General features: G+C 38.2%; 1 protein-coding gene across 1 annotated transcript; it reads left to right on the top strand.

Annotated features, from left to right (window-relative positions):
• The first annotated feature begins 1,527 nt into the window (after positions 1–1,527).
• Positions 1,528–23,715, top strand: dennd6a (DENN/MADD domain containing 6A). Its single transcript, XM_085274608.1, has 19 exons — positions 1,528–1,937; positions 4,357–4,395; positions 4,603–4,645; positions 7,108–7,220; positions 7,452–7,532; positions 8,231–8,336; positions 11,286–11,365; positions 12,637–12,696; positions 12,807–12,862; positions 14,228–14,350; positions 14,931–15,026; positions 15,448–15,542; positions 15,707–15,772; positions 15,966–16,030; positions 16,113–16,202; positions 16,427–16,590; positions 16,832–16,934; positions 17,389–17,463; positions 18,622–23,715. Exons 1-19 carry the CDS (start codon positions 1,707–1,709, stop codon positions 18,751–18,753), a joined length of 1,818 nt encoding a protein of 605 aa, XP_085130734.1. The 5' UTR covers positions 1,528–1,706; the 3' UTR covers positions 18,754–23,715.
• Positions 23,716–23,734: the final 19 nt, after the last annotated feature.

Below are 23,734 nucleotides of genomic sequence, written 5' to 3'. Positions count from 1 at the left end.
CCATGGTATAGAGGACCTGCTTTGTATGTTTTGTCTCAGTGTAAGGAGTATAAATATATAACCCCAATTTACCACTTCACTGCCTCCATCTCTTCCTGTTTGCAGTGTCCTTCTCTGTCACACCAACCCCTGCATGTGCCTACTCCCATGAACCTTCTCTGTGCTGTTCCTCTTTTCCTCCTGCCTGGAAGCTCCTTCTTCAAAATCCTTTGCATAGTATATCCAACATCTGCCCTCCGCTCATGCTCAAACCATCTCAGCCTGAGGTGTTCCTTTAATCTCGTCAATTCTAATGTCAAATGGAAAAGAAATAAAGTTTTTCCTTCATTCCTCAGGCATCCTCTCACTCTCCAAGAATGTGTTAACCAGTCTGGTTAAAAAGTCCCCTGTTCTCTCTCCTAGACATCACCATTCCTTTACAGGTATGTCACTGGACCAACTGCCTTTTCACTCTTAATTTTCTTCATCGCTCCCTTCATTTCCTCCTTACCGGTCCTATGCACTTCCTGATTATCTTTCTCTCTATCTGTCCTCCTCTCTCACTTATTTTCTTCAGTCATCTGCCTCTTGCTAAAATTGTTTATTTCAGCCCAATATGTGCAAAACATACAAAGTTAATTTGCACAAAAACAACAATCAAACAAAAGAACTTTTTGGATTTTACCCAAGGTTCCTGCCAATGTACATCTTACAGCTTATTTAGAAAAAAAATACACCAAACAAACAAAGACGTTTAGCTTTTTTTTTATTATTGCATTTTAATATATGGTGCAGATGTTCCCCTTAATCAATTGCATATACTGTCATAGGTCTTTCGTGTATTCGTAGTATTTTAAATTTTGCAGCTGTATCTCTTATCTTAGACCAGGAGTGTTTCTGAGCCAGTTCAAGTACAATCTGAAAACACCCAGCTGAGCCACTACCAAGATCTTAAGAAAGATGAAACCAATCTGGTATCAAAATGAGGAGCATTGAATTTCTGCTACTGAAACACTGTGATAACCACTGACTTCATCGCTTGCACTTTACAGTGTGTTGAACTACACCTGTTGTCAGCCTGTGTCTGGGTTTGGCCACTGGGCCATGTTTGACACCTCTTACTTAGATTATTATCTGTATAAAGCACTTTGTGACTTCTATTTTTGAAAACTGCTACATAAATAAATAATTTTTTAAAATCTCATAAACATCTCTTAATTTCTACATATAGTTTAGGTTTATATTTAGGTTTGCTAGCTTTGAATTTTTTGCCTTAACTAGGTTATGCTGTGACTTAGCAGGTCTAATGTTTGACTTTGGATCTCATAATTTTGATTTTAAAAGCTTTGATTTGAAAAGAAAAATCTCTTCTATCCTGTTTTATGTCTTTTTAAAAATTTCTTTTTATGTCTGTGTGCAAACCATTTGGAAAAAATTAGACCAAATATTAAAAACAACTACGTAATTATTTGTTTATTGATTTTATATGGATTATTTAATACGGCATGTAGAAGTCAGCTCAGGGACGTTTGTGCGTGATGACGTTGCACAAAGAACGTAATACGTTGCTGCTGAAATGCTAATTGGAAGCTAAGTGGCTACTTTCTGCACCCTCCTTGTCTCCTGTTGTTACCTGCGGACAAGTTGGCCTGAAATACCATTAAACATATTTAGGAAACGGTTAACATTCTTCAGAGCATCTCTGTGTCCGGTGTCGGGCCGTAGCTATGGCTCTGCAAGGCCCGGAGGAGCTGGGGGAGCCGGTCGAAGAGTCGGAGGATCTGGACGACCAGGACGCTAGCAGCATCTCCCCGGCGGAGGAAATAACGCTACCCCCCGGGCCTGGAGGCGACGAGGAGACGGAGGAGGCTCTTCTGCTGCCCTGGGACCGTTTCTCCGCCTGGCTGCACTGCATTTGTGTGGTCGGCTTCGACCTGGAGCTCGGACAGGCGGTGGAGGTGAGACAAAAGTATCCGCCGGGGACAGCGGGGTCATGTTAAACTCAGTGAGGCTACAAATGTCTAAGTTAGCAGTTTTTTAGGCTTGGGCTAATTCTTGGAGGGGAGTGAACAAATCACTTTCATTAGCTGCTTTCATTTTGCCACTCTTTGATTTAACAATGATTACACGAGTACACACGCGCTTCACAAAACTAGCAGAACATTTTACTGTAGGATCACTTTATGACAATGCCGAGCTTACGGGGAAGCGTGTTTGGTGTCCTTAGCTGAAGTTAGTCCGTCCCAGCAGCCACTGCATCACTCAGGCTATAACTTCAAATGGACGTATTTTGCAGAAAGTTGCATATTTAAAAAAAAACAAAAAAATAATTCAACTTAAAACGGTACCCAAATGTTTTGAATCCTACTGAAGTCACAAAGGCTAAAAAATTCCCCAACACCTGTTGACCTCACAGGAGTTATAGAAACACACATTAATCAGTTACCTGATAACAATGTTTAAATGAAAAACAACTATGCAGATTCAGACTTCTTCAGGTCTTTCTGTTTCACTTTCTCCAGGGGACTGAGCTACACTAAGACTACAGAGCATTTCATCATTTTGATTTACTAATTGGATATAGTACTTAGTACGGTAAATTCATCAGCAGTACTATCAGCAGTGCAGCACATGGATCAGCATATTTGTTTGTTTGTTTTTTAATGGGTATATCAAAATTTTACTTGATTTGAATTAGTAGTGGGGGGAAATCAATACAGCATAGTATCACGATACTGTAATGATATAGGAATACCAGATACTGATTTTTAAATTAAATATTTAAAATACTCTGGGAGTACTATGAACAAGATGGCTCATTTCATGCTTCACCGTGCTGAGGTAACATTAGCTGAACAAACTTAACATTAAACTGGTTCAACCAAAACCACTGGACACACTTAGCTTGACAAAGCTAAGCAGTTCAGGAGGCATCCTTTCTGCAGACAGTTGCAGTCTGACTTGGACTGACTGAAAATCGCTGTCAGAGAGACTGTCGAAGGTATGTAAATAATTGCTGTCTAATTTATAAATGCAGAATGATTGCCAATGTTTGTGTAAAGTTGGTCAGAAGGTTCCTTTGTGAGTGCGCATGCGCCATTAGCGTGCTGCCTGCTGTAACCCCTAATTTCCCTCGGGATGAATAAAGTATTCTGATTCTGATTCTGATTCTGAAGATGCTGCTGTTGCTCTGAATGAGTCTTTGTCAACGAGCACAACTGGAAGGGACTCAACTCAACTAGCTGCTAGCTGGTTAAGAGCAATTATAATAGTTGAATATTAATTTCTGTCTAGGTAGACATTAACAGATGTGATTTTTGATGGTGTATAACAGTTAATTGTGCATTATCAGAAACAGATTGCATGTAATTGCCAACTTGACCTCATTCAATCACAGACTGATAGCAGGCTTACTCTGACTTACAGCAACATTTGTGAGTGGTTCTAATGACCATTTTGGTGTAGTTGAAGATAACGTTATCTTATTAGATAAAATATAAATATTGACAAAGTTTAACTTAAGGAGATAATTTGCTGTTTTTAAAAAAAGTGATAATTCGCAATATATGTTGTGAAAATGCAGCACATCACAAAATGTTAAAAATAGCAACAGTATCATATTTTGAGAGAAATATTTTGTTAATATTGTATCGAGGGGTGTCTGGTGATTCCCACCTCTAACTTGACTATAGATAAAGTTCAATATTAAACTTTTAGATAAATGCAAGATACATTTTTTAACTGGGCAAATATTAACAAATTTTGCCATGAAAAACTGAAAGGACTATAAAAGTTTTGTTTTAAAATGTTTAATAAAACATTTTAAAACAAATCTCAACACAAGTATTAAACCAAAATGTTGTCATTGATACATTTCTAGTTTGAAAAATATAAACACTGTAGATTGTTTTTATACTAAAGGAAATCTAAAATTGTAAAAGTACAGCTATTTTTTTTAAGTGCTTAAAATGGGAACACTTAGAACTACAAAAATTGTGTGTATTTTGTAAACAATTAACATTATTCAGTAGTTTAAAAAAATTATTTGATTGAATTTGCTCACTTCTGTGTGTGTTTGTGGGTTTTTATTGGGTTGTATTTATTTATTTATTTATTTATTTATTTATTTTTATGGTGTAAGAAATCTTCATTGTAAAACATAATTTAACTTTTATGTTTTAGTTTTTATCTTTGTCTCTCAGTAACATTAAAATCAGTTTATAACATCCTTGCATTGTATTACAGTTTTCCAGTTCTTTTTACAGTTTAACAACATAAGCACAGCATATGGGATAGAGGCTGACCAAAGTTTTCAGTTGTGCGTTTGTGAGATTCTTCTTTGGGTAAAGTGTTGTTTGTTTGTTTTTTCTCTTTCAGGTCATTTACCCTCATCATTCCAAACTGTCGGAGAAAGAGGTGAGTTACACTGAATTTATTCTTTATTTTTTTAAAGAAAGGTTTGTTTTTGGAACATTTATCGACATGTTAAAAAGCATCACATGTTGATGGATTGATTCACAAAGGTCCATTCTGAGGCAGGCAAAGCCTAGTATGGGTATGTAAACCTGAGCTGATGTAATAAAAGAGGTAAGGACATAAACTAAATATTTGCTGTTCTTTCAGAAAACAAGCATCTGCTACCTTTCATTCCCTGACTCCAACTCAGGTGAGTTTGTGTTTCAGCCTTTTTCTCTTATCTCGCATCCACCAAACTGGGGCTGGAGCTGGTTCTAATGCAAATCAAGATCCAGTTTTGCCTCGTTGCTTTTTCAGAACCATTCTACAGTTTGACAGGCTTGATGACATAATTAAGTACCGTTACTGTCACATGTTATTGAACCAAAGCATGGCGGATAAAATCTGTGGCCTGAACTAGGTCATCTAAAACGGACAAATACACGCACATCCTCATCAGAAGAGCTCACGCACTGCACGTTTTTTGATTTGCAAACTAGATACTATACAAAATAGGCACTCTTTCTGCACCTCTGTAGTCATGAGAGAGACACGTTACATTATTGTTTTTTTTGTTTTTGTTTTAACAGCTTTCAGATTTTTCATCAGTGATGGAAAAATTTGCTAACATCTGGTTGGGTGCTGCTTGAAAAGACCTAGTTTATACAAGGTGTTGGCTGTAATGCTAGGTGCAGCTCTTTCCAACTCTGTGTGGGATGTGTATAAAAATGGTTGTAATTCCTAAACAGTCATTCCTGTAGTTAATGCAATACTCCTTCTAAACACTTTGGATTAAAGCTGAGAGTCTACACTTCAGTCACATCTTGATTGTTTGAAATCCACTGCATAGGTCCATAAATATTTGGAGAAGTAACTGTAGGTGGATGGATATCAGCTGAACAGCATTAAGTCATAAAATTTTTTACTTATTCTTTTTTTTTTTTTTTTTTTGGTAACTTCAGTATCTTTTTCACTGATACTCTTAGATTTTTTTTAAATTACTAAAATATTAAATGTAAGATAGATTACGGTATAGTGGTTAGCGCACTCACCACACACCCATGTACAAACACCACTGTGGCTTTGTGTGTTTGCCCGCAGGTGTGTGTTTTAGTTTACTGAGTCAGAGGGGGGTGAAGCTAAAGGAGCCTGCTGCCCTCAGTTTGAAGACAGGATTAGGACAGACTGCTTACAGGGCTGCTATATATATCTCTCACTGTAGGTGTTTGTCAGAGAGAAAGGGGGAGAGAGACATTAAACTGAGGAACTGCAGCTCTCTTTCTCTGTGTGTGTGTCGTCCATAATTTAGCCTTACATCCTGAACAGATTTGGCATAATTTGTCATTAATCCACTTTGGGAATTCAGAATAAATGGTGACAGATGAATATTTTTTTTGTGCTCTTTATTTGGAAACTGCTGACTCTTCATGCGTCTCATACCCAATAGAGCTTTATAAAACAAGTTATTGTGCATAAATGAATAGGCCAGTAATCGGATCAGATGTAAGGTTGCTCTACATTTGTGCGACTACCTCCATCCGTTTCCTTCCAGGCCGAGCAAGCAGCAATTTAAGTGGAGATGCTCAGACCTGCCTCTTCTTCATCTGTACTGGGGGAGGGGGGTAAAAAGTCAAGTCATTTGTAAAAACGTATTTAATTCTGATGCTGCCTGTCCTGTGAACTCTACGTGGCATTGGTCAACTTGTTGTTAAAAGGGGACTGATGTGATTTGTGGAAAATAAAGCAAAGAGCTTTAAAGTCTTTCTTTAAGTACACAGAAGTATTCGGACTGTGTTTGAGTGACTAGAAACTCAAAATTAATTCAGAGCTGTGGTCCGGCAGCAGTGGCCTGTTTTCATGCTGTGTGGTCTTGAATGCAACCCGACTGAATGATGTCATGGAGTCTTGGCTGTCCTTTTCTGGTGCTCCTGGTAGTGTGTGCTTATGTATGCGTGACTTATGAAGTGGAATGCTTTTAAGTCTACCAGCCTGAGCTGAAGTGTTTGTCTTTCTTTGAATGTCCTAAAGCTCATTTTCTCTGTCTAAAGATGTGTTGACCTCCTGCTGAGGTTAACTTCTGGTTCATGGCTTATGCAGGACTTCCTGTTTCCTTTTTTCTTTCGTTTTCCTCTTCCTGTTTGCCTAAAAGACCAGAGGATGCAGGCTAGAAGAGCTGACCAGTGCTCATCGATGTCACATTTTTCTGCAGCGTACATTTTTTAATTCTTTATTTTTACAGGTGTGCACAATGCAGATGTGTACAGAAATAGGTTGTGGTGGATTCTGCAGTGTTTTTGTTGTTTCTCAAAGGTGATTTTTTTTTTTAAATCTATTTATGATCACACTTATAATCTTAGTTTAAAGTTAGCTGAGGACAGTGCAGTTTTTCTTCTTCAGAACAAATTAAGTTGTATATTTTTTGATTTTCATACACAAGAGACTTGGGTTTAAAGAATAATTTAGTACAAGTTTTTGAATGTTCCTAAAGTTTTGTAGCAGTCCTTTGCTAATGTGTCTTTATGAAGTGATTTTTATTTTTTCCCCAGCTTATGTATATTTTGGTTCTATATGCTAGTCTGATCTTAGAAAATACTGGAATATACATCCATATTTATATGTATTCACCATGTTTATCTGCATAGTGTTGGTCATTGCTCTGCCCTCTTTTTCCAGGTTGCCTTGGTGACACACAGTTCTGCTTCCGGTTCCGGCAGGGTTCCAACAGGAAGACGTCACTTGGCTGCTTCTTGGAAACCACTGACAGAGATGCGCCACCTTGTCTGAAGGTTAGGCACCGCTCATTAACACACACACAGCTCTGTAGGCACATAAACTGCACAGTGTAGAGTTTTGTGTGCTGAGAGTAAAATAAGAATCTGTGAACTGATAATTTGCTGTGTGTGTGTGTGTGTGTGTGTGTGTGTGTGTGTGTGTGTGTGTGTGTGTGTGTGTGTGTGTGTGTGTGTGTGTGTGTGTGTGTGTGTGTGTGTGTGTGTGTGTGTGTGTGTGTGTTACAGAGGGAGCAGGGCCATTACTATGGTTATGTGTACTTCCGTCAGGTGCGAGACAAATCTTTGAAGAGAGGATACTTCCAGAAGGTCAGTGTCAAACTGCAGGAGGACTAAATACAGAAAACTTAAGCATGAACAAGGATCCAGCACACAATGCACTGTGTTAAAAAACTTGAGAGAGATTATGCTTCCTGTTACCACAATAGGACTTATAATGGTTTTAAGCGATTTTTTTTCTCTCCATATTTCAGAGATTAAATGGTTTCAGCAACACCTTTTGGTTATGATTTTAGGCTTACAATAGTAGTACTCCCACTTCAGGCAAGGTTACATTGTGATTAACTGTATTAGTGCTCTCCTTGATAGAAAAACTGCATGCATGTTAAATTTGATATATATAATTATCTAAAATGATTTATTTTTACCCGACGCTATTTCAAAAGGCTTTTTTAATGTGGTGCAAATGTAACATTATACTTTATCATGACCGCAGGTATACAGAGGGTTAAAATAAGAAACAAAGGCCCATGTCGAGCATATACTAGTTCAAGCTTTGGGTTTGATTCTCAGTTTTTATTTGCAGTTTTTATTTGCTCTTTGGGGTTTAATCTATTACTAGACAAAATGAGGGATTGTCGGCTCACTATATTCTGACATCTTTCAGACAAAATCAAAATCAAACCACTAAAAAAAATTACATACTGATGAAATGTCTGAAAATACAATTCCCTCTTTTTTTTTTTTTTCTTTTTTCTTTCTTTCTTGCTGTGCCTGTCTCTTTCCAGTCTCTCGTCTTGATCAGTCAGCTGCCCTATGTGACCTTCTTCCACTCGCTGCTGAAGATTATGGCTCCTGAATACTTTGAGAAACAGGAGCCCTGCCTGGAGGCTGGTCAGTTTGATTACCTGTCTGTATGCAATCATTTGTGTAATCCTGTCTCAGCTCCGTGTGGTCCAGAAGAGTTAACTACACAGTCCTTAGTTCACACTTTTACAGTGCTTTCACATCCTAGTTACATCTAGTTTCAGCATTTTTATTTTTATGGCACAACGTATCAGCTTGGCAGCAGGTCCGCTGTACTGAGACTTCTCAGTTTATCAGATGTCATCGTAAGCTTGGTTGGCCTCTTACAAAGTTTAGAGAAACCAGTTTGTTGCACATTTAATCACAAGACATGTATTTTATATCTGTTCTCAGGAATGAGTTTCCTCTCGTCTGTTTAGGTTTTGAGGACTTCAAGAATACAGCAAAATGAGATTTCATTGATATGGTCAGACTTGAAAAAGATGTTTTACTTAGAACTAAGGAACAATTTAAGATGTTGACAGCCAAACCAAACTGTCACTGTCTAATTCAGAGAAATAGTAAAAAAAAGATAAATATAATTTTAAAATGACTAAAACGGCTTTTGTTTGTTTTTCTTTACTTTCATTAACCAAAAACCACAAAATAGAAATGTCCTCTTAGAGCAAGTTTTTCCCTCTAAAGTCAGTGTCTCTAGTATTTAATATCTAATATGTGTTGGAAGTACTGCTTTTCAGTAATTTCATCCAGGCTAGTAACAAACAAGGAGAGCCCACGCACAATAGGGTTTAATTAGTCAGTCAAATTACCTAATCAATAATTGGTGCAGTGAGATGTGAGAGTATGGTAAACGGTACTACCTAAGGTGTCTCATTGAAAAAGTATCTAAAGTTGGATATGGCTGCAAAAACAAAATAACCAAGAAAACCAAGAGAGGATTGTGGATAAGTGTGTTTTCACACCTGTGGTGTTTAGTCCATTTAGTTCACAGTAATTGGACTTATGTATAGACCAAAACAGCTGCACTGTGACCCTTTGAAGGAATAAACCCCAGAGTTGTTTGTTTATGGTGTGATGTGACCATCATCCGAACGAAATGCAAGGTGTATGTTACAATTTTGAGATTAAAAAAATATCCCATAACCACGTATGCTTTGTATTCTCAATGTGGGAAGGTACTGCAGATGTGCAAAGGTCTGTAGGGGCTAGCAGCTAGATGTGAAATGAATGTAAATTCTCCATGTTCTCCAGTGGTCCAGAATACAGCACCTTCTTCCTGTATTTACTTTTGTTGCTCCGCTCATTGCTCCTGGCCAGTGAGTGGATTCATATGGGCTCAAATTGTGTTCATAAATATTTTGTACTTGTAAATCAGGATGTGTGTGTGTGTGTGTGTGTGTGTGTGTGTGTGTGTGTAAAAAAAACAAACAAAAAAAAACAGATTTGTGTGTGGACTTAGCCAAAAAATACGTGTGTTTGGCTATTGGAGGGGTTCTTTATGGAGCTTCAGGTCCTTGAAAGGAATAAATGCCTTTTTACATGCCAGCCCAGTGTTTTCCTTCATCAACACGAAGGAAAACAGTCTGTGGTGGTCTCAGTTTGGTGATTTTTGTGTCACAGGTTTATGTGCTTAATACAGGGACCTCCAGGGCCTTTCCAACAGCGCTGCGGACCGGGGGGGGGGGGCAGTATTGTGGAAATGACAGTCTTCACTAGTGGGGATAGTTACAAAGCTTTCTTCGTTATTAATGAGCATACATGTTTTTATTGAATATTTGAAGAACCAGCAAAAAAACCAGAAACTCTTGAAGAGGACATAAAGTCAGAGATAGAAACGACAATGAGCAGGTGCATCTAGTACAGGTAGAGCTGCTGCAAAAACCCACAGAGCCCAGCAGCCAGTGCAACAAATTCTGGATCCTTGGCTTTTAGTTAGCATTAGCAGCACATGCTGCGTCTGATGTGAAAGTACCTTTATGCTGCACACTGTGACTCACAGCCATGGTCCCAGGCAAGCCCTGACTTTGTGTTAAACTAATCCTAAAGTAATAATGGTATTTCTAACCACTGATATACCACAACTTTATCCTTTCAACAGCTACTGAAAGTTAGGGGACCTAGCTTCTATCGGATATTTACATAGAGATCCTCCAGCTTCAAACTGTATTACCCTTCAAGGACCTGCAGTTCAAAAAAGCGCTCCTCCGACAGCCAAACCCATCTGTTCTCTGTTTGGATAGTTAAATTTGGCCAATGTCGTGTCAATCACAATCAGATGAAAGGAAAACAGGGTCAAAATTCGTACTTGTAACTTGAAACTTTAGTGCAGTTTCACACCTATTTTAAGTCCACACACAAATCTGTTTTACACTCACACAAATTCTTTTTACACATACAAATCCTGATTTACAAGTACAAAATATTTATGACCACAATTTGAGCCCATAGACTCACATGGTTTGTAGTGATGCATTTTGGCTTGCTTGGAGTTCCTTATGTGAAAAAACCACACCAAACCAAACAATGTGAAAAAAGTTCTAAACTAAGTTTACAAACTCATCAGCTGATTCGGACCAGAGTATATGAACTATAAGTGGAGACAGTGTGGACTAAAAGAGGGGTTGTCCTGTTGGGCACTCCCACCTCTCAGGTGCAGCCATGGAGGGTCGGCCAACCCACTGTTTTACCCATGTCTAATTGGAAACTATTTATAGGGATTGTAGATTCTAGTTGATTATAGATTAATACCGACCAGTATAAGGCAATGATGCCATCTTTAATTTGGTAAGGGATGATCCCCTTATTTTGAAAGTTTGATTGCACATTGACTAAGGAATTGTAAATCACAAGTGGTTTGCCAAGTCAGAAAGCAGTGACTGTAGCTGCTGACCAGTCTCCATGATTGTGAACTTGTCTTGCCACAGAAGATGAAGAATATCAGAGAGGCAGCCAATTATTTCTGTATACTTAAATAAATCCTTTTTCTGTTTTCAGAGAAGATCCTTTTTAATTCAAAATTGTTGTTGTGTTTGATAGCTTGTAATGACATCGATCGCTGGCCAACGCCTCATCCTGGACGAATCCTGACGCTGCCTATCATGGGTGTAGTCCTCAAGGTACACTCACGCACTAAGTTGAAACCAGCAGATGTTTAGTTTTGACATGTCGTGACAGGTAAAGAACAGGTCTAATTAATAACTTTAAAGATGGCTCGATTCAATTTCCCACGATAGGCAAATATTTGTTTAATCAGGCAGTCTTGTTCAGGTAGAACAAGAATGCTTCGCAGTCAGCAGTAACCTGTACTTTAAAGCAGCATTTAGGGGCTTAGTGAGGTAACTTCAATGTTTTCAATGTTATGAAGTTGGTTCACTACTTCTGTGTCCTTCATGTCTTTTATTTTGTTTTAAAGAGTACAAATTGGTACAGTTCTGGGACTGAAGGTTTGGTTTAGTTAAGTTTATCACTTTAATGAGTGTTTTAATACATTTGTATTTAAAAAAAAATAAAATAAAATAAAAATCTGATTTCAAAGTGCTTTAATTCAGCAGTCGTTCACTGTTAATGATCAAAACGTGTTATTAGAGTGGGTCTTTGAATTTTACGTGGTTGCTGGTAGGGAGCATAACAACAGCAGTGGCTACAATGACTCCAGACATGCTCGTAAAACTATGAAACGAGTTTGATTATTGTAAGGATGAATGTTGTAAGTCTAGGGTAGGGTTGTAACTAAAGATTATTTTCTTCAATTACTCGATTAGACAACGACTATTTCAGTAACTCTTATCTCCGCTTCCTGTGGGCAGACCTTCTGTTCTATGCTCCATCACCCTGTTGTCTCGTCCCACAGCAAATTAAAATAAAAACCCAGGAAGCATATGAATTTGAAAATAATCAAATGTATTTCTAACATTTCTCAATATGACAGAGTAAAAATGAAATAAATAATATTATTTAAGTAATACAAATTAAAGTGCTAGTAGTATTTAAACAAAAAAATAACTGCAAACAAGAAACTAAAAATAGTTTCTGTGTAAAAGTTCAAACAAACTTCAAAGCAAAAAGATTTTTTCCAGTCCAAAAAGAGAAGTTTCCAAAGTTTACAGATGATTCAGTTCATGAATTTACGATTGCACTAAACATAATGTGGAGTGAGGTTTGCTCCTATCTTTGAGATGATGTTCCCAACTGCTGCTAAAGATGCACTCTTTCATGACTTCAGCCATTTAAGAGTTGCATGATCCTCTTTTCAGGACAAACTCTTCCATATGCCTGTGGATAATACTAGTAAGAAGGACCTAAACAGAATTAGAAAAGGCCGTCACTAATTACAAATGTCGTTGTCTATCATTGTTTCTCTGATGAAAATCTGTGCTATGTGCTGCAGGTTCGCATCCCAACCTCTTATGATAAACCAGGAACGTCACAGCTGGTCCAATCCGCCCAGGTGATCTTACACTCGCGTGCGCACAAACACTCTGTCTGTTTGTATGATGTCTGATGACACACTGAGCATTATGTGAATATTAAAGCTGAAAGTGTGTTTTTGTGTTTTAGAGTGATAGCATGGTGTCCATTGTGCTCCCAACAATTCATGAAGTGGACCTCTTCAGGTGAGTCCTGCAGGTCAAGGCTGATTTAGACTAAATCTTTATAGAGCCTAAGATGCAACCTATGTTACGTAATAGTCTCATTGCAACATTGAAGCTTGTGATTGGTGTTAAGTTGCTTGTTGTCATGTCCCAGTCTGTCTTTTCGTGCAAGTCTTGGTCGCCGGCATCCATCCATTCTCTTCTGCTTATCAGGGTGCTAGAGTGTATCCCAGCTGTCATTCACACCTATAGAATCATCAGTTAACCTAACCTCAATAATTGCATCTCTTTGCACTGTGGGAGGAACTTCACGCAGAAATTCCACCGTACTCCCAGATGGTGGAGTCGAACTCGGGACCTTCTTTCTGCACCGTGCTGCCAGCATATTTTATGTATTTTACCATTATTGTTGTGTGACAATGTCTAGATTGGATTAGCGTTATTTATATGTTAGGATTGTTTAGGTAATTTTTGGATATTTTTTTTAGTGACTTGCTTTGGTATGATAATGTATGTTGGGATTGTATTTGGTGTATGTTATCTGATGTTTGGGCCCCTATTTTATAAGTCGAGAAAGGCGATCTCCATCCATTTGTTACAAATGTGTGTCATTATATTGCTGAACTTACATCGAGGTAATAATTGTTATGCTCTCACTGATCTGTTTGAAACCTGGTGCGTGGCACTGAACGAGCCAGTCGGCTGCAAACTGCATCGGTGTGAATTTCCAGGGACGTACACGTCAGGTTAAGGTGTAACGTGTACCTACAGGGTAGCCTTAACACAGAAATTTAAGTCCTCTGTCACAGTGTTCTTCTTGCTTCGGACATGTTTTGTCCCCACCTGCTGCTTAATCATGGTACTGTCACTGAATCAAGAACAATATCACTTAATGCTTCAGCTGAGGAGAACTGCTTATCAAAAAAAACAAAAACACTGAGAGAAAGTGAAGACAGGTCTTTCGCAAGGAGGGTTGATTTCAGTGTTTAGTTGGCGTCTCTGAAAACTTGCTTCTACCTTGTGTCTCTGTGGGGGAGGTGCAGACAAAATGAATAGTCATGCCCATTATTAAAAGGTCAGAGTTACTGTTTTGGGTGCTCTGCTGTGTAAATCAGCATATTCTGTATTCAGGTAAAAAAAGAATATTAATCACCCAGCTTGGTGGTTGTGCTCCTGACCAAATCTGCTGAAACCTTTTAAGACCTTCAGGTTCTGAGGTAAATTAATAAAATTGAAATCTAGCAGTTCAACAAGGTTCAACCTGAGAATGTAACACAGCCATGTGTCTTTGACGTTGCCAAAATTGACTTGGTTTGAAATTGGTTTGCAAACAGTGGGAAAATGACTTACTCCACTCATTGTCGTGTCGTTCCCCCCCCCCCCCAGGTGTTTCTATCCAGTCTTCTTCCATCTCCAGATGCTTTGGGAGTTGGTGTTGCTGGGGGAGGCACTTGTTGTCATGGCGCCATCACCAGCCGAGTCATCTGATACTGTGCTAGCTTTGGTCAGGTAAGTTAGCAGCGGTTATTGTGCCAGGATAATATATAGACCAGTACTTAACAACAAACCCAAAGCTAATTTTTATATAATTTCGTGTCTTCATGTTCAGGAAAATTTGATGTATGACACCTAGACATGTCTTCCTGTTATAAATGTGTTATAAAGTGTAATTTATAGTCCAGCAAATGAGTCGGTCTACATATGTTTCTGTTTGTACAGTGATCAGACAGGTGTTTTTCATCCAACGCACACTGTCATATGCGTCGGTAAAATGCTGATTTGTTTAGGCCAAGCGCATTATATTTAAAATGTGAATACTTGAGATGTCTACAAAATAAGTGTGATTGTATTAATAAAACCCCCCCCCCCCAACTTAATCCTGTCGCCTTCACGTGTTTTATGTTGAAAAAAGTCACAAAAATGCCAGATGTACCAAAACTTATAAAAATTAAAATTCAAATATTAAGACTGACATTTACTTTCTTCTTCTTTTTTTTTTTTTTTCTTTTTAATTTGTCAGAAGGTTCAGTAAACACTCTAGTTTAAAAATGTTAGAAAATGTTTTAATGTTTTTTTTCCCCCTCTGCAGCTGCATTGCTCCTCTGCGTTACTGCAGTGATTTCCGGCCGTACTTCACCATTCATGACAGTGAGTTTAAGGAGTACACCACCAGGACGCAGGCTCCGTAAGTAAAAATAAAATGACGCCATGCTGTTGTGTCATTGGTATTAGTAGCTGGGATAAATTTGTGGACAGTGGAGCGATCAGCTGGTGAAGAGTCTGTTGCCACGAGTAGATTTGTAAAACAAAAAGTATCTATTTCACCTTCAAATAAATCAAAATGAGCAAGGAAAATAAATCAATTTAATCATGCAATAAAGTCCCTAAATTAATTTTAAATATAGCAACAGGAGCTGCTGGAACAGGCTGCCACTCCATACAGCAGCTGGAAAAAAGTGATGATAGGGCGTGGTCATTCAGGATGTTTGAAATTCTAATTTAAAAGGGAGCCAATGAACAGAAGTTACTTTGTTAGAAATTTGTTGAGTGTTGAAAATTGTTTTCTGCTTATTGGTGTTAAAAGTTATTAATCTGTGTTTCCGCAGGCCGTCAGTCATTCTAGGAGTGACCAATCCTTTTTTTGCAAAAACGCTGCAGCACTGGCCGCACATCATCCGCATCGGAGACATGAAACAAGCAGGTAAACGTTACAGCTTCAGCAAACTGAGACATACAGGGTCTCAAACCTGTTCAAAAAGATGTCTCTGTGCAAAAAGTGTGTTAATGAAGTAGGTAATGATGTATTGAAATGGAGGAGAAATATCAACCTGTCTGATCACTCTTTTCACCACCTGGCACTCACAGGAGAGATGGCCAAGCAGATGAAAGTCAAGAAACTGAAAAACCTCAAAACTCTGGACTCTAAACCCGGTAGATATTTCACATCCCCCTTTTATTCTATTTATTTTTCTGTATTATAAAGATTTTTTACTTTTTTTAATATTACATGAAATCTCTCACTCACACACTCACACACACACACACCGACAAATTGTGCAAGAGGTCCCGCAATAACTAAAAAAACAGTCTGATGTGTGTGTGTGTGTGTGTGTGTGTTCTGTAGGTGTGTACACTGCATATAAACCGTATCTCAACAAAGATGAAGAAATCATCAAACAGCTTCAGAAGGTGAGATATTTCCCATTTTTAAGCATCCCCTTATTCATTATTGAAAATATGAAATATTTTTATGTATTTTCTTGTTTTGCAGGGTGTTCAACAGAAGAGACCCTCTGCAGCCCAGAATGCAATTCTTCGGCGCTACTTCTTAGAACTGACACAAAGCTTCATCATTCCACTGGTAACAACCAATTACTTTATGTATGTGGTATCCTCCAATCAGATCCAAGAACTCTATAATGAATGCTGTGTTTTTTAGAGTTGAATCTGAGTTTGAAAGATTTCACAGAAGTGGATTTAACTCTGATACATCGGGCTATGAAGCTGTAAATATGTGATTTTAATTTTACAAATGACAATAAGCATTTTAGGCTTCAACTAAAATGATTTGTTCGTGTGGTGCAGGAGCGGTACGTGGCCAGTCTGATGCCTCTCCAAAAGTCCATCAGTCCCTGGAAGAGTCCTCCTCAGCTACGACCGTTCATACAGCAGGACTTCATGAAGACACTGGAGAAAGCTGGACCTCAGCTTACGTCCAGACTGAAAGGAGACTGGATAGGACTCTACAGGTGCAGGCATAAGCCTTTATTAAAAAATCTATCTGCAGAAGTTAATTTATCACATGGAAATCTGTATTTTTAAGTTCATAAGCCATAGAGGTTTTTACTGGGTTAAGTATGAATGGTTTGATTGTAACACAGACTGAAAGGATGTCAGTAGTGAATCACTGACATGTTGTCGGAATGCAGACTATCCCGAGTGTCATATGAACTCTCTCTTTTTTTTTTTTTTCTCTTCTTAAATTTAAAGGCATTTCCTCAAGTCTCCCAACTTTGACGGCTGGTTCCGCAACAGGAGGAAAGAGATGACGCAGAAACTGGAAGCCCTGCACCTCGAAGCGCTGTGTGAGGAGGTGAGGAGGAGAAAGGCTTGGAGTGTATAAAGATCGGGCTGAGTCTGTCTGAAACATTATTTTAGTGTTTTATGCTTTTAAGTTAACTTCTGATTGGCTCCTCAAGGTTTGAACAGCAGGTGGGTGGAACTTGAGGGACCATGAAAAGGCAATATCCAAAGCATCATACAAATTCAAGATTAAACTAACTGTGTTTAGAGTGGTCTGAGGCTTTGGCTCTCTGAACATAAAGTTGAGCATAATTATTATTATTTTCTGTTTTTACATAGATGGGATGTTAGAAAGTAGTTAAGTGATGCCATTGGCTAAAGCTCTGTATATCTTAATGGCCATCAGTCAACATCGACTCAATTCAACAATATCAGTGTTGAATTGAGTCATAAAATGTAATGAGTACCCTTGAATTGAGTCCCAGACACCTTTATCGATCTCCATGTCATTTGTTCTTCTGCAGGATCTCCAGAAGAGAATCCAGAAGCACACAGAGGTGGAGACAGTCGATCTGGTCCTGAAGCTGAAAGACAAACTGGTCTGTAAAGATGATTCATGGTCTATAACTTTAATATTACTGCCTCTACTAAAACCTCCTGTACTTTTACTGCTAAACTACGGCTCTGCTACTAGCACAACAGCTAATAGTCCTGTAGCTTTTCTCTTTTCTTGCAAAGTTAATAGATGTTGAGGTCAAAAGGTTTTGGGCACGGACCAATAAAAATCAAAACCAAAATGTGCCTGCATTATCTGTTCATTCTCAGTCAGCACACACATGACATACACCCCAAACTAGGTTTTTTGTTTTACATTAAATATTCAGTGCAGTGTCAACATGCTGCACATCCACCATAATTACTGCACTGGCTACAGGTCTTCTGGCTGGGGTGTCATTTATTGGGAGGAGTTAAGTGATGCTAACATGGTGCTAAGTAAGCTAAATAAGCATGTGAATATCTGGGAGAAACTTCAGCTACTGTAAAACTGCACTGAATCTGAACCATAGGCAACATGACCGGTTTATCTGTTGGATTAAAGTGTGTGCTAGTGTTTTATAAGGCAGTGAAGTGAGTGCGTAGCATAGAACTTTTTTTTATGTGTTGCATGGATGGGTCGATGGATGTATCATAAGAAATGAAGAACTGACATCATTCATGATTACAAGCCTTTTTAAAAAAACTAAAATAAATTTAGGAGGAGTGCCAAAGTCTTAAATCTAACTGGGCTTAAGCTGTGGGAACCCAGCTTCTTTCAGGTCTGGGAGCTGTGCAGTTTAAAACTGATTTAAAACATGACATTCAGGTTCACTTGAAGCAGAAATTGATCTTTATTCTCTGTAAAGTTTGAGCTGTGTCTGAAATTCCAAAACACACAGTGCAAATGGTCAGAACAGGATGCAGGCACTGGAAGCTGCCTGAACACGCCCAGGAGGATGACAGGTTAAAGGTCATCTTCTTTCTCGGGCAGATGACCTTCAACTCAAGGTCCATCAAATTAAAAAAAAAAATAAAAATAAAAAAAAAAAAAAAATTTCTCCCTGCCTTGAATTCCTCCTTCTTTTACTTTACTTTTACTGACACAGCATACATGGCTGTGCTTGTTAGTAATCCCTGCTGATGCACCTGGTATCTTGCATCTGCTGCATCTTCAGCCTGTTGGATGAAGCATTTTTGTCTCACTGTGCTCTTTGCTGCAGACTCAGGCAGAGAGGGAGAAGTTACCAGTGCATCCCGGGACCTTGGAGAAGCTGAGAGCCCATATCGAGGGTGTCATCCTGACCTTACCAGAGGACCTGCAGGGCATCCTTCACAAGCCCACCACGCTCTGACCTCTAACCCTGCAGGCTGCAACACTAACCCCCAGTTAAAGCTTGTTTTAAAGTTTTGGGTGGGGGGGCTTGGTGGCTCTCCTCCCAGTCGGTTTCCAAGGTGAGGGTGATGTGGACCCTTTCACTCAGACTGGGTGCCAGTTTAAATCTGCTCTGGTCTAAGATGGAAAGCACATACTTGGGTGCCAGCTCTCAATGAGTCAGACTAAACAGCATGTCAGTGATCATGTGGGTATTTTTTTTTTTTTTTTTTTTTAAGATGACCAGTCAAACCAGGATCGACCAGGAAGTGTTTAGAAAGTGCTACTTTTTTTTTTTTTTTTAATCACTGCTACATTACTACATGAAGAAAGCCTGGAGGGCTCGATCCTGATAGCATTTTCTGAACAGTCTGAGGCTGCGTGCGCAAGCAACAAGAAGATGACTTTTACTGACCTTTGACCCTGGAAGTTTTTACCTCCTTAACATTTTTTTTTTGTTTGTTTGTTTTTAAACATTGATGGTGGGTCGCTGCAGTCTAACTGAACAAAATCTGGAAATGTAAAAAGTTTCCCGAAGAAGTGCACTTCATCCATAATTGGACCAGTGTGCCCTTCTCACACCTTTATGCAAACAAGCTGAGCCAAGCAGTGCTTTATAATGTGATGTTACTAAAACACACACAGCACTAACCACCAGCGACCCCTGCAATAACTCTCTGCAGGAGCCAGTCATCTTTTTTTATCCATGTCACATGATCGTTACATGACCTATCAAAATGAAATTCAGAATGGTCTTTATATTTGTTTGTTTTTCTGTTGTTGTTTGCTTTGCTTTGTTCTTTTAACATCTGAAGTTTTGTGTCACTCTTGTGTAAAATCATGTAGAATCTCCTCCGACAGGCCCGTATCCACCAAGAAAGAAAAATAGATCATTTGAAAAATACTTGCAGAAATGCAAATTTATAAGATATCTGTTCGGGGTTTTTATTTTTTATTTTTTATTTTAAATGAAAAGGAAAAAAAGTTTTTCATTTGAATGAATGAGAGGACACCAAAAAATATGAGCTAGTTTGATGTCTAGAGATAATAATTGTTTTATGATAATCGGTAATAATGAGAGATTGACTTTCTGCGTGTTGTTTGTAACTTTCTTCTTTTCTCCTGATTAGTTTCTGTGTCACTATCACAATCAGGTAATTCCTGTATCTTATTGACTTCAATTTTAAAGGGTTCACAAATTGTTCTTAGAAGTTATTTGGCCATTTTAACACTTTTACTTGAAGTATATTCTAATTTCGTATATTTTTAAAAAATTTTAAAATGGTGGAATGGACTTTTATTGTGAAATACTGAAGCTTGAGCCTTCCTTTCTTTCCAGAAAGAAAGGAAGGCTCTGGGTCATAAAAGTGGGGGATCACCGCAGCAGTTGGCGCCACATGTTTGATTTGGCATTTTTAAAGCTGTTTACTCTTTCAATTCAGCGCAATTCTTAAACGTTTGTTTCTCATCGCAGGATCAAACCGTATCCGTTTCCGCTCGAGATCGTTCATAGAAAAATAAACTTTTTAAAAGCCAAAACAACTCTTTTAAGCAATTATTTTAATGCACTTTCAAGTCCTTGCTATGAACTGAAATAAACTGTCAGTTGTTTTGATTTTAAAAAGGTTTATTTTCTATATTTAGTTTAGTTTTTTCCTGAAAATTATCATCAACTTGTATAAAGATAAATAGAAGCTGTTCTGTTTTATTCACCTGACAAAAAAATTCTTGATTGTAGAGCAGTTTGGATGACACGAAGTCTGAGACTCAGTAAGGGTGGAGTGCCCCATGTGGGTTGGGAATAAGTTGCTACCTGAATTGGAGAGTTTTTGTGTGTTCTTGTTCAGGAGTGAGGGTGGAGTGGAAGCAGAGCTGGGCAAACAGATTTGTGTGGAGTCAGCTGTGGTACTGGGTGTTAAACTGAAGCTGCTTATCTACATTTCTACCCTCACTGTTGTGAGTACTGAGTGATGGCTGCAGATACAAGCTGTGAGCTTCCTCTGAAGTTTGCTATAGGGTGCGAAGCTTGGTCAGAGTAGAGCAGCTCTTCTCTACATAGAAAGGAGGCAGTTGTGGTGGTTCATCGGTGTAAGATGCCTCCAGAGCACCTCCTAGATGAGGCGTCTTTGGCATGTCCTACTGGAAGGAGGTCTCAGTGCAAACTAGGACACGCTGGAGAGATTGTCTCTCAGCTGGCTTGTGAACACTTGTGTCTCCCCAGAAGTGCTGGTGACAGGGAGTTTTAGATTACTCTGCTGAGGCTGCTGGCCCTGTGAGCTGGTTCCAAAAAAGAGGCAGAAAATGGATAGATGGCTGGGGAGGGGGTGGAGCTTTCAAAAATGGCACTGCTGTGCTTTAAAATGTGTTCATTCTAATGACTAACAAACAATGAACTTTCTATGTATAATAGTGGACACGGTTGCCCAGGATAATACACAGATGCTGATTCTTCACATTATATTTAATTTTAGGAGGTTTAAATTATTGTGAGACTTTTTGTTTGTTTGCTTGTTTTGCCTCAGACCTTTCAAAATGAGTTAAAGCTATCGAACACATTGCGAACAAAAAATACTTTGACTAAAGAGATCTCAACTGGCTGCCCTTTATGTAATACCACTTTGTATCACAAGATGGTGCAGTGAGTCAGTGTAACCTTTAGTTAACCTGGCAGATTATTTAGAGCCCATATTTACAAAATGAAAAGCTTTGTGCAGAAATCGATATAAAGCTAAAAATTTATATTAAAAGTCAAGCTGCAACAAGAGCTCCTTCATAGCACACGATGATTAAACATGGAAATGAAGAAAGCCTGCTAAATGTTGAATTTTATGATTGCATCACTATGATCTGTGATATTTCAAAGATTTCTGTACATTTTCTAAAACGTAGAAGCAATAATGGTTTAACAACTTGGCAGTTTGATTTTTCAGAAAACAAATTGATATGCCTCGCTCTAATTTTTCTGAAAGAGATTACATACGTCGGCACATACAGTTGTTTTATGTTTGCGTTGTACATCATCGGAACATTGAATGGACTTGCAAGCTTGTGGATTTGTTTTCCTGCCATCATGTAACAGCTGTTTTATAAATGCTTTGAATTTTGCCTTTTTTATTGAGCAGACAACTGTAAAGACAAAAAAAATGTACTGGTTGGATAAACCTGTGACATCTGGTTGTTGGGCAACCATGCAAAATTTATATTTGTATTAAAAAAAAGTAATATTTTACAACTTTCAATGTTTTAATGGAGGGCTATTCTTATTCCACAGTGTAGCAGCTGAGGAGTTTTTTTTGTACATAAAGCTGTAAAGTAAAATGTTCGCCCACATATGAGGATGTATGAGAATTATTTTGCTATTCAAACAGATGTCTTTGCTAATTATTAACTATAGTGACACCACTGCAGCGATGAATAGCTTTTACGAGAATATTTACACTGCCCTGGAGGCACAGGGACATCTTGAATTTGTAGATTTTTCTCCAAAAGATACAAGTCTCTTACCAACAGAGGTGTGATAAGAGACTGGAACATCATGCCATCAAAAAACCCAAATTATGTACAAATAAAGAGATGAAATCTAAGAGTATTTATATGAAAAAGTAGCAATAATGAAGTTTTAAGTTATTCTGTAAATTTGCAAAAATTATAAGAAAGAAGTTGATTAAAATCAAAATAGTGCAGTGAGACGCTGAACTACAAACAGTTACACCATTATTTACAATATTATCATTTAGCATTATTAACATGATATTTAATTTTTAAACATTGTGTTTATCGTCAGTACTTAAGTGTCGTGTAGGGTGGCCAGATCCCAGTAAACTACGTTAAGATAAAAATGTTTAGTTTTAGGTCACATGTTTGACTTCGATCATGTGACATGTCATTTGAATGCATTTCCCCTGATTTTGAGAAGCATAAATTGAAGCTGATGTTTATTTCTGTGATCTTGTGTCGTGTTTCCTTTTTCTTGTGTTAAAACTGCTGTTCTGTCTGATAAGCAGAAAGGTTTTTAGACACGTTTCCTCTGAAACACGTGCTTACTTTAGTAAACTTTAACAAACTATGTGGAGAGTGTCTCAAAATGTGGAAGAAGGGAGATGAAATTTAAATGACCTGGTCACCCTATTCTTAAGATACTCCTAGATATAATCTGCTTTTTTACAGCAGGTCTAAATCTGCTGCTTCTCTCTGTATGAGGTAAATGCAAGTTCCTGACAGACAGATGGTTAAAATAAAAATCTGTTTATGGCAAATAATTCTGGTTTGATGGAGGATGGATGTCTCAAACACCTGGTTAAGGTTAGACTTAAGCTTATGTTTTAAATACTGTCTTATGCAGCTGTGGGACACATGTAGAAATTAGATTTAAAAGTCTCCTTCAGAGGCATTTTCCCCTCAAATTAATATAAGGTGTAGAGAAAAATGACACTACAAATTCAAAATGTCTCAAAGCCATTGTTTTTAAATATGCATTTTTGCTCCATTGACTTTTTATTTTATGTTTTTTAAATTGAAGCCATAACCACTACGCTCAACCGCTCTAACAGCCTGAAGCACTGCAGCTGTGGTGATGAGACTCGTTATGATGAAAGTCATGCTGACCTACTTTTTTAATATAAGCAAATGATTATTGAACTTGTTTGAGTGGCCTTCCTGCGGTGCATTTTTCACAACATTGTTTTTGCTTCTGAAACAGTATTACAGTGAAACAAAATTCATCCAGCAGCTGTTTTTGAATGTTTGTAAAGGTTGATGCAGATGACCTACGGCTGCTGCTAAAACTCATGCAGCATGTCGCTGTTTGATTAAATGTTTGAAAAGGCTGCTGTTTGGATGAGGTCAGAGGATTTTTCATGCTACATGTCTCGTTCAGTGGGGTCACTGACGTTAACTGGTGTGTTTTGTTTTGTGTCATTAAACTGACTTCTTAAAATGTAAAGGATCTCTTGCTTGTTTTC

Source organism: Mchenga conophoros, linkage group LG5 (assembly GCF_057382185.1).
Source record: "Mchenga conophoros isolate Kocher_MC1m ecotype Shallow Benthic linkage group LG5, M_conophoros_male_GT1.1, whole genome shotgun sequence".
NCBI classification, from domain to species: Eukaryota; Metazoa; Chordata; class Actinopteri; order Cichliformes; family Cichlidae; genus Mchenga; species Mchenga conophoros.
This window is presented reverse-complemented; position numbering and strand designations above follow the sequence as displayed.

Coding starts and splice junctions, on each gene's coding strand:
- dennd6a (XM_085274608.1), top strand. CDS start 1,707: ATGGCTCTGCAAGGCCCGGAGGAGCTGGGGGAGCCGGTCGAAGAGTCG. Junction 4,646..7,107: donor ATTCCCTGACTCCAACTCAG/GTGAGTTTGTGT, acceptor CTCTTTTTCCAG/GTTGCCTTGGTGACACACAG. Junction 15,027..15,447: donor ACCACCAGGACGCAGGCTCC/GTAAGTAAAAAT, acceptor GTGTTTCCGCAG/GCCGTCAGTCATTCTAGGAG.